At 39.8% G+C, this 11916-nt stretch overlaps 1 protein-coding gene across 1 annotated transcript in view; it reads right to left on the bottom strand.

The window, feature by feature from the left end:
• Window positions 1-11916, bottom strand: part of DNAH11 (dynein, axonemal, heavy chain 11) — a 384221-nt gene that overhangs the window by 134342 nt on the left and 237963 nt on the right. Inside the window, exons 56-57 of the mRNA XM_011944208.1 lie at window positions 7332-7565; window positions 1672-1818 (exon numbers count right to left, since the gene is read on the bottom strand). Coding sequence (XP_011799598.1) covers window positions 1672-1818; window positions 7332-7565 — 381 coding nt within the window. The remainder of the gene's footprint in view (window positions 1-1671; window positions 1819-7331; window positions 7566-11916) is intronic.

Genomic DNA, 11916 nt, shown 5'->3' with positions numbered 1-11916 from the left:
AACCCAGGAGGCGGAGCTTGCAGTGAGCCGAGATCGCGCCACTGCACTCCAGCCTGGGCGACAGAGCTAGACGCCGTCTCCAAAAAAAAAATAGTATGTCCCTTCTTTGTGTTTGAAGAACTTCACTGAACAACCTGTCAGATGAGTTATAATTTGCTAAAACTTCTTTCTCCTTTTATGAGAGTAATTTTGCCTTAAGAATTCACAGGTAAAAATGCAAAAAAAAAAAAACCCTCTATTTATATTTTAAGTTTCCAAAAGTATCTGTGATGATAGGTTATGATATAATAACCACTAGAATATCACACGCTTGTGTAATACCTGAAAAATATTCCCTGGGTAGAATTAGCTCATGGTGATTGTATCATGTGTGATAACTAATTGCTCAATATAATAATATACTTTGTCTTTTTTGCTCCTGTTTTATGGAGAATGGGGTCTCATTATGTTGTCCAGGCAGGTCTCGAACTCCTGGGCTGAAGCAATCCTCCTGCCTCTGCTTCCCTAAGTGCAGGGATTACAGGCATTAGCCACTGTGCTCAGTCCAATAATATACTTTTAAGGACATTCTCCACTTATCTGCAACTCAACAGAAACATTCACAACTCAAATTAGGAATTTTATGCCCGTTGATTATCTTCAATTTTAAATGCCATAATCTTATTTCTTAAAACTGTCCGTTTAAGAGTTCTGACATTCAACGAACTTTTCAAGTCTTTAGTTGTGTGAGGAAGACATGCTGAACACACATTGGAAAAAAAGAAAAACAACTCAATTGTAAATGAATGGCAACACCACTGGAAAAACTCAAATATTTTCAGGTAACCTAAAATATAAGAAAAATGGCATAATCACTACCGATTCAATGGCTGTGAGAATGTTAGCAACTTATAACTTTTTATTAATTAGGCCCTGATTATAATCTTTTGTCTAAAATAAGAAATTTTTACTTTACACATATACACTCAATTTTTAAACAAATATGTATTAAATTTTTCGTTTACTATGGTATTTCTTTTGAGAAATCAGATGTACAAAACTGTCTTCCATTTGTAGCTGATGGTTTGGTAAAAGATGACAAAAGACATTGTATTTCAGAATTGCTAGAAACCTGAGTAGAAAGAAAGCAGAATCTATATAATGTTAAAAGGAATTATTTCCAACAATAAAACATAATACAGAATGCCAGGGCCTCAATCGAATCAAAAAGAACAAATTTAGCTTAGGACTTAATAATAAACTCCAGTTGTATTATTAAAACGTAAAATTTGAAAACCATCTTGCAAAGTGACGGAATGGGCTTTGTTAACAATTGAGTTGTTCAATTTGCCTAAAAAGTGGAAACCTTTAAAAACCTCAGAGGTGACTTCCTGACCTTTACTGTATTACAAATAGGCCTGATGTTCAAGATCCACATCCATTATATGCTTGAATGAGCTCAGTATTTATTGTTCTTTCATATCATTAAAAGAGCTAAAAGGTTGGGGAAATGCATAATGTAAAGAAAGGTCAAGTGGTAATCATGGTGTGAAATGCTGTTACATGTGTAACTATAATAATTCTTTAGACTTTATGCTCCCTGGAGAGGAAGTTGTTCAAAATTGTTCACCTACCAAGGTTTATTTTGTGCTAAATATAGCTCAGTACTCTAAATGGTGGAATTAGCCTGACCTTTCGCTCCTCAGCATCAGCGACGGTCTTTTCCCGGCTCACTTTCTCCGTCTGAAGGCCGATCTTTGTGATCAGAGCTTCCGCATCATGATTTCTCAGTTGCAACTCGGCTTCTTGAGAGGCAAGTCTGGCTTTTAGATCTCCCACCTAAAGCAAAAGTCTTATGTCACTGGCCTTGCTCACAACAAATCCCAGGTAGAGCTTATGGTTGGGAATGAATTCAGGGATTCCTAACAATTTGTATCTTGCATCTGTCTCTACCCTGATTTTCACTGTCTTCTGATTTGCACAAATGCAGCCACATTGCTTTTCTCCACATGAGAACAAACAGAAGAATATTTTCCAATGATTCTGCAGGACATATAACTGTTTTTTGTCAGTACTAACAGGTTGAGTCGGGAAGTTGCTCTTCCCTCTGTCTGACCGCATGCTCCTTCACCCATGTCTGCTTTTGGGTCCTAGGCAGCTCAGGCTCAAGGAAGCAGAGGTCGTGGGAAGACATACTTGGTAACGACCTGGAAGAACTGTGCCTCTTCACTGTCCAACAGAAGGTTGCTGGAGGCTTCAGCAAGTTGAAGACATGAATACTCCTTGCCTGACTGCAGATTAATTGGCTGCATATTAAAATGCCCACTGTGGCTGCTGTGGTGGCTCACGCCTGTAATCCCAGCACTTTTCTGTAATCCCTCACGCCTGTAACTGCCACGAGGCGGGCGGATCATGAGGTCAGGAGATCGAGACCATCCTGGCGAACATGGTGAAACCCCGTCTCTACTGAAAATACAAAAAAATTAGCTGGGCGTGGTGGCGGGCGCCTGTAGTCCCAGCTTCTAGGGAGGCTGAGGCAGGAGAATGGCGTGAACCCGGGAGGCCGTGGAGCGTGCAGTGAGTGGAGATGGCGCCACTGCACTCCAGCCTGGGCGACAGAGCGAGACTCCCATCTCAAAACAAACAAGCAAACATAAAATGCCCATTGATAGGTCTCACCTTTTCCCATCAAATGGAAAATGGCCCTCTTGATTTTTTTCACCCCATTGATGATCGTGAAGCTAACCCAATATTCAACTTAATACCTACTAAGAAGAGCAAACCGTGTGTTTGAGGTATTGCTATGCTGTGGCCAAAACTCAGTGAGCTTCAGGGACATACATGTCTCCCATCGGTCTATCACTAAATAACCTTACTGAGCTCTTGGAGAACTTAGCCTTCCAAGGAATCCATAAATTCATCTGCTAAAAAAAAACTGTCCATTTTTTTCAGCTAAAATTTCATTAGGTTCAGAAGGCATTACTAGGTTCCTCAGTTTGAAGGTCATGTAACTAAAAGCAGAAGTGAGGCAATAGAGAGAAAGACATGACTCAGTTCTCAGAAATATCTGAAAGCAGCTTTATGCATCACAATAATTCTCTCTCCATTGCATTTCTCTTCCAAAAGTTTAAGTATTACCCTTTTTAAAAATCACAGCAGCAAAGAACAATCATAACCATTTATTTTAACTCAATTGCTAAAGACATTTCAGTGGTTTCATCCTGTGGAACAACATCTCATTACTATATCCAAGTAATCTTGTAGTTTCCACCCAACATAGTATATTCACACTCTATCTAAAAAGCATGATTACTACTATGACTGCTACTTGTACTATTATAGATTAAGCTATGACTGATTTTTCAGCCTCTCTATGAATTCAGGGTAACTTTGCATACTGACATGCTTCTCCATTCTTTTTAGCCACATGAAACTAGTGTTATGTTAGGCCATAGTCAAAAGAATCATCCATCAGGAAAATGGAAGTAAAAACACATCTATTAGAATGGGTAAAATAAAAATCAGAGATACCACCAAATTATTGCAAAGAAGCTGAGAAGCTGGCTTTCTCATACACTGCTGGTAGTAATGTATATAATGTCACAGCCATTCTGGAAAGTATTTGCCTGTTTTCTATAAATGTAAACATGCAAGTACCAAACAATTCATTTTTGGTCATTTGTGGATTTATGTCTACAAAAAGAAACCTGTACATGAGTCTTCATAACAGCTTTATTATAACAGCCAAAACCCAGAAATAACCCAGATGCCCTTCAGTGGTTGAATGGTTAAACTGTGCTACCTTCATTCTGTGGAATACTACTCAAGAAAAAAGGACAAATTATGGATACACCTAATACTTTGGCTGGATCTCAGGGAAATTATGCTGAGTGAAGAAAACCAATAACCAAAGGTTACATATTTTATGACTCCACTTGTATAGCATTTTTGAAATGACAAAATTACAGAAATGGAGAATAGATTTGTGATGGCCAGGAACTAGGATTCAGGAGGTGGGGAGGAAGTGGGGGTAACGTAGGTGTGGTTATAAAATGGTAACATGGGATGTTTCTGTAGATGGAACTTTTCTGTGTCTTGACTGTGTGAGCACCCAGACCTACATGTGATAAAACTGCATAAAACTAAACACACACACACACACACACACACACACACACGTACAAGTAAAACAGGAAATCTGAATAAGGTCTGTGGATTGTACCAATGCCATTTTCCTGGTTTTAACATTGTACTAGTTATGCAGGATGAACCTACCATTGAACCCATAAGATGTGACAGGGACCTGTCTGTAGTATGTTTTGTAATTTCTTCTCAATCTATTATCATCTCAAAATAGAAATAAAGCAAAAAGAATCACCCAAGAGACTAGGACAAAATTCTGTTATTTCAAGCCCTAATTTCAGTTTCTAAGGAAGCTGTTAACTCTGAAATATTCAAAGTGACTGAAGCTGTGGAAGCAAGGCTTTATCTAGGAAGAAAGGTCACTGGGACTATCTGTGATGACCTAAGCTGACTTCTAGAGAGAGGTTATTTGGCTATAAAAGGGGCTTACAGCTTTACTGTAAAGAATGAACATTGCTAAGGTTTTCAAATGACATGGCATTCCTTAAGGCAGACCCTTAGAGGATGCATGCCCCAATATATAGGCATTACACTCTCCATACAACCTGATCTTACGCTATATGGCTCTCCAATTCTCCACATAGAAAACCACCCTTCCTTTTTATAACCCACTTATTTCTAAAACTGTCATATAGCGGTTGAATATTCCAACCACGTTTTCGATATTAAGAGCATTCCATGCACAAATACCTAATGAAAAGAAATCACCATCAGTCTTTCCATCAAGACTTCAAGTGTCAATCAAGACATCTTGTGTCTTTATAGACTTTCTGCCTGGGGTTCTTAGCTAAGGGGGAGTAAAGAGACTCAAGCAGCCCTGGACTTGGCAGACACAGTGAATTAGCTCTCCCTTCTCCTGCTCCTCGCCCATCCCCTTGACTCATCAATATATAACTGAGGCGATGATTAAGAAATCACAGTCTCTCTCCTCTTCTTTTTTCCTATGGCTGAGATGCTGCCACCACTGCAATGGTTCAGGATGGTACCCCACTTGCTTTTAGCCCTGTCATTTGGGAAAACAACCCTTTTAAGTATGGCAGAAGCACTTATTTCTTTGCCAAGGATGCCCCCACAGTATTGAAAGCTCAGTTTGAGTGACAACACTATCATTTCCTGATAGTGGGCAAAGTCAACAGGTTCAGTTTGGGATGACACTCAAAGGGATATAAATGCTTTGTGACACAGAGCTCCTTCCTTGTCTTATTTAGCACAACAAGACTCCAGGGAAAATCTTTCTTACAGAAAGCCATCTTGATTTAAATGAGATAGACAGATAGAAGAAAACAGACATGGAGAGGGGCAAAAGACAAGAAAGTAAAATAAGGTGTGAATAAAAAGAAACAGGAAAGACAGACTTTTTTTTTTTTTTTTTTTTTTTTTTCAGGGTCTTGCTCTGTTGCTCAGGTTGGAGTTGAGTGACCCAATCAGCACACTGTAACCTCAAACTCTTGGGCTCAAGGGATCCTCCTGCCTCAGTCTTTCAAGTGGCTGGGTGTACAGGTGTGCGCCACCATGCTTGGCTCATTTAAAAAAATTTTGTGGAGATTGGGTCTCATTTTGTTGTCCAGGCTGGTCTCAAAATCCTGGACTCAAGCAATCCTCCCCCTTCAGTTCCCAAAGTGCTGGGATTAAAGGTGTGAGCCACTGTGCCTGGCCTAGATAGGCATTCTTTGAGAGGAAAGGAGAAGGTGCACAAATATGGATATGCTATTTGTGGGTTTCCTAGAAACTATTCTTAATGCCACTTGATCCCAACCATCCTGGAAACCTCCTCACTCTGGTTTCTTTTTCCTAATTGTGGTCCATCTACTCACTATTAGTACAGATCAGTGTTTTGCCACAGAGTCATTCTTGGTATAGAAAACTAAGAGGGAAAGAGGCAAGTGGTGCTTTGGCCCAGAGTGACTGAAGGACATGGCCAGAGAGCCCTTCAGAGTGAAAAGGTGCCCACGTGAAAAGGTGCTCCCTCCTTCGGGTCTCGGTTTATTTCAAGCCTAGCCACAGGTGGGTTACCCAGGCCACTTGGGGAAACCACTGGCTCAATCCTTGTAAAGCATATCAGAGTCTGACCTGACAACATTCACTCTGAGAAGGCCACCAGTATTTCTAGTCTTGAGGTGATCACTAAAGAGAATTCTTCTCACTTCAGCTTTAAGTCCTGGCTGGCTCAGAGAAAGGCTGGGCTACTCTTCAAAGTCTCCAGAGTCTCTCATTCCAGTCTCTTCTTTCCAGCCACAGAGAGGCAGCATGGTGCCATGGACAACTCACAGGCATCAGTGCACCACATACCTGGGTCTAAAACCCAACCTCACTGACTCTCTGGCCTTAAACTCTTTATGCCTCATATATAAAATTATAGTAGCAACACCTACTTCATGAAATCCTTTGTTTTTTAACAACTAAATAATGATGATATGTGTACAGACCCACACATGATTAACATCCTGTGCTGATTCTCTCCTGATTTACCCCTGCAAGTTAGAGACATCACCCTTTGAGGGAGCAGGGGCCTTAGGACTGAGGACACAGATGACCCTGGACACTTTTATCTAAGAGAGCTGGTGGCTAAGAGGAGCAGACCAGTCACTAAGGTAGGAGAAACGACTCTACTTTGGGATCTCGCCACAGTCATTAGCCAGAAAATGATGCCCTCACTGGAGGTTGAGAATCTGAGACCAAAAAAGATACTGGTCCATCCTAGGATGATAAAAACTTTGACGACAAAGTACCGTGCACTGAAGAAGTCACAGACAAGTGAGGCAATCTGCTGTGTCTGCTCGTTCAGTATTCCACACTGCCTTGCACTGAGTCAGGCCAGAAAGAGGTTTTTCCCTAATCCAGCTGTGACACAGTAATCAGCCAATTCCATTGTAGGCTTTGGAAAGCAGTAGCAGTGTGTTCTTGGTGTCATGAAACTGTAAATTTCACCAGTTGGCATCTTATAGAAATGGATTTGGGGGGAGGGGGGAGGGATAGCATTAGGAGATATACCTAATGTAAATGACAAGTTAATGGGTGCAGCACACCAACATGGCACATGTATACATATGTAACAAACCTGCACGTTGTGCACATATATCCTAGAACTTAAAGTATAATAATAATAATAAAATAAATAAATAAATGGATTTAGTAGTGCTTCGAAAGGAAATATATTTTTCTACTAAACAGCATAAATGTTACTCAGTAATAACACATCCTGGTCATACCTGAGAGGCTGTGGTTTTTAGTTTTTGGATGCCGTTCACCAGGTGTTCTTTTTTCTTGGATACCTCATTTTGCTTCTTCTTCAACAGGTTCTTAAACAGTGATATTTGCTCTAGAAAACTCTTCGGGGTAGTATAGTTGTGCCTTCTCTCATTCTGGTAATATCTGGTGCTCATTTCATTTACAGTGGTGTGAACATGTGCCATGAAAAGGCTAATAGAGTCTTTGTGCAGTGGCTGAAAACGTAAACATTACAGTTCATGTGAAATCCTTTCAAGTTAAAAATACAACTAAAAAAAAAAAGAAGAAAAATCAAGAAAATTATCTTTTTTTTCTAAAAGTCAGAAAAAAGATTATAGTATAACCTAGGAAAACTTATTTAATCTTTAAGCAATATCCACAGGATTTGGGAGATTACAATAAAGCATTCAGCTTGACTAACCTTCTTGCCAAGTAGGACAAAGGGTTTTTATGTGCTCCACATACCAAATGCAAAAGCCAACATATACAGCTCTTCACAACTTGATTTTTATCTACCAAGTGTGTGAAAGAGAAGGTGGAGAAACAGACATGATATCCTGAGAAATATTTCTGCCACTGCTTTCAAACTAAGCTTTAGACAAAGAGAAGCAATAACCCTGCAAAGTCACCGGAAAAAAAAAAAAAAAGCCAAAACTTAGAAACTCACAGTTTTGTGAGAACTCATGTAAACACAAACTGGATAATAGGGTATAAATGTCACTGCTGCTGGGAGAAAAGTATCATGACCATTTCTATTCTTATTTGGCAAAGAAAACCCACAAAAGAGCAACTCCCCTTCAATGAGTTACTGGAAGACCCCCCACTATACATTCTTTCTATTTTGTCCTCTATGACTTCTGAAGTAGTTAACTTTTTAATTTGTGGAGTCACATCTCCCTCATTTTAATGATTATTTATTGCATTCTGTACAAGATGAACCAGGTTCAATTAATCAACGGAAGCCTAAAAATCAATTAATATGAATTAAATGAGCTACACCAACTCTTGGGAAAGTCACACATAATTTACCAAAGTGTTGTCAATAATGCCCAGACATCTTTGGGAAAACTGCACACAAGTGGCTGGTGATGCAGTTAAACGTTTCAAACCTGCACCATTAATATTACAAGCAGAGGTGTGAGGAGAGATAGGTCAATTCTTGTTGGTGAAAAACAACTGCTCCTGAACAATGTCTTTAAACAATCAACTTTCCAACATCATGACAAATTCCCGAGTGGGTTTAAAATACCTCCATATTGGATTGTGCTGCGTATTAAAAATCCATCTCACTAGTAACTGAAATAATGTATTACTAAAACAAAAGTTAAAAATAATGTGATATAAATTCTGAATATTCTTGGTTTCTAGTGGACCCTATCGATACAAATGCATTTTCAAACAGTGGACTCAGAAAAATAAAATTTATGAAGAAGTTTATATAAACTTCATATAAATCATAATCCTTTGGAGACTTTATTTTTACAAGAGCTTGACTTCAATACAGACATGTGCAGGAATTTGCTCCTGTCCTGTCTTGTTTTAATGGGAACTAAAGGTACATACATACCTTTCTACAATATAGATAAATAATTCCTCAGCCAAGTGTAACCTCCTTACAGGAAGGAAAAAAGAAAGAAAGAAAGAAAAAAAAACACTCTGGCTTCTGCCCAGCCATGATCCTTATGAGGAGGCTCCTTGGAGGCGCTGAAAGCTCTCTTTAACAACAGTTTCATTTGTAAATCGGGGATGGAAGAAGTGGTTTCCGGTAGAGCTGAAAGTGGCCCGAGACAACTTGTCTCAATGGGGCAAAATAACTATTGTTATCGGGCTTAACAAAATGGCCCAGCATGGGAGACTCACTGAGCCAGGGAGCAGCTGGTTGTAATTCACACTGTTTTTCAGAAAACTCTAATCGTTCCAGAACAGACCTCTTTGATGACTGGTCTTCCCTGCATTCTCAATTTGTCACTTTCTCTTATGATAAGGTCAGTAGTGACAGCACTTCCTGACATTAACAGCTGTGGCTTTTAAAAGGGTCATTGTAGAACTACTAATTGCAGTAATTTCATTAGCATAAATTATTTATTCTGCCATTCATTTATCTCCAGTTTTTTTTTTTTTTTTTTTTTGGTGGGGGGCGTGGGGGAGAGTGAGAGGAGTTGCTGCTGGTGCCGCTGCAGCGAGGGCTACACAATGCTGTATTTTTCACTTTGAGAGACGTGAGGGGAGAATATCATTCCTGCTAGATTTGGCCCCTTAATAAAAACCAGTTGATAACCATTTATAGTCATTTAGCAGCTAATCATGATGATGGCAAAAATAAAAATAAGCAGAGTGCCAGTATTGAATGGTTATAAACTCAAGGTTTCCTCACTAAGATGTTCTGGAAAGTGATGCTGTCTCCAACGCATAATCAAATGCAAAGATGAAACTGCTTTTCCCCACATTAAGAAAATGTGTTCAATTTCTACTCTCTCAGTTGGCTCACTGTAAACACAAAAACATAAACAGATCTCTGCTATTCGGTGTGACAGTTCTTGGGCAGTAGTAGTCTCTGCCACACCAAGTACTCCAGCCACCTGGCACTTCAAGCAAGTGCCCACTATATTCCTCTTGAAAATGACAAACAGCAGAGTGGAATGTAAACCAATACCCAGAGGTCAGCACTAAGTCAATTTAGGATTTGACACCTTCCCAAGACCAGTAAAGAAGACTACACTGGTCTGTAATCCTAAATTTGGGCTTTCAAAAGCATTGTATTCAAGGGAGGGAGGGAGGAAGGGCAAAAGAGAAAGGAGCAGGTGAAAGAATCTACTTTCTCTCTATTTGAAGTTTAACTTGGGACAATTTTGTCACATTAAATGCCATATACCTACAGTAAGTCTTGAACATTTTTCTCAGAAATTATTTTTGTGTTAATTTTTAAATATGTCAAACTGATGTGCTATACAATCTATATGATCTTGTTGCTCCTTTTAGGGCTGGTAAAAGAATATATTAATAAGATATTTGTGGTTGTATGATGGCTTATAAAAGAAAGAAAACTCACTAATGCATAAAATGAGCAGTGTTGCATTTCAACACTTGTCCTAAGCTGTTCATAGCTGTTTCACTCTGAGAAGATGATTCTGGAGGGAGCCAGGGACACAGGGTTTGAATCCTAGGATCTGGGCTAGATTTCCAGTTCTGAAGAATCTAGTAAGATACTGCATACCCTCCTGTACTTCTTCCTGCCCATAAAATTGCTCCTTTAAAAATTCTGTTTCCTTTCTTCTTTTACATCTTTCCCAATAGTCCAACATTCATGCGATAGTCAAAAGAAGGATTTAAGACTATGGACTCTGGTGTCAAACTGCAGATGTGCCCCTTACCAGTAGCATTATTTACTCTTGGGCCTCCATCCCAGGGGAAACGAGTGGTCCCTCCTCCTGAGGTTGGTGACGAGAGGTGGTAAGCAATGCAAATTCAGCAGGAACTGGTTGAGCATCCCTAATCCGAAAATTCAAAATCTGAAATCCTCCAAAAGCCAAAACTTCTTGAGTGTGAACTTAACACTACAAATGGAAAATTCCACATATGACCTCATGTAATGGGTCACAGTCAAAACTTTGTTTCATGCACAAAATTATTCAAAATCTTACATAAAATTACCTTCGGACTATGTGCATAAGGAGTATATAAAACAAAAATGAATTTTATGTTTAGATTTAGGTCCCATCCCCATGATATCTCATTATGTAAATGCAAATATTCCAAAATAAAAAAAATCTGAAACCCAAAATATTTCTGGTCCCAAGTATTTTGGATAAGGGATACTCAACCTGTATCAGTTCTGCTACTGTGGTAGAAGTAGCACCAACAGCAGTTGCAGTAATATTACTACCATTACACAGGGCAGCGACAAGTGTTAAATGTAGCATCAAGTACAATTTTCTAAATCGTATGCTGGTTTTTTGTTTTGAGTTGTCTGGTGAGTGCATTACATTGTTATTTGCTTATGCTTTTTTAACTTGCCTTTAATTCTGGAGCTCAACTACTGGTCAGAGGCAAGACAAAGTCCAACAGAAGCCAATAATTTCCTAGGTGAGTCTTCAGTCATTGAAAAAGGTACCTTCAATGGTTCTCTGCCAGAAAGTTAAAATGAAGAAGCAATTGAAGACTCAGGAGGAGTGGAGGAAAAATGAAATCCAGGCCGGGCGCAGTGGCTCATGCCTGTAATCCAGCACTTTGGGAGGTGGAGGCAGGCAGATCACCTAAGGTCAGGAGTTTGAGACCAGCCTGGGCAACATGGAGAAACCCCTGTCTCTACTAAAAATACAAAAATTAGCAGGGCATAGTGGTGTGTACCTGTGGTCCCAACTACTCAAGAGGCTGAGGCAGGAGAATCACTTGAACCCGAGGGGCGGAGGTTGCAGTGAGCCAAGATCGCGCTACTGCGCTCCAGCCTGGGTGACAGAGTGAGACGCCGCCTCAAAAAAAAGAAAGAAAGAAAAACAAAAAAGGGCCGGGCGCGGTGGCTCAAGCCTGTAATCCCAGCACTTTGGGAGGCCGAGACGGGCGGATCAC

This window comes from Colobus angolensis, unplaced genomic scaffold (assembly GCF_000951035.1).
Source record: "Colobus angolensis palliatus isolate OR3802 unplaced genomic scaffold, Cang.pa_1.0 Scaffold229, whole genome shotgun sequence".
NCBI lineage: Eukaryota > Metazoa > Chordata > Mammalia > Primates > Cercopithecidae > Colobus > Colobus angolensis.
The sequence above is the reverse complement of the archived record's forward strand: the minus strand, read 5'-3'. Positions and strand labels throughout refer to the sequence as shown.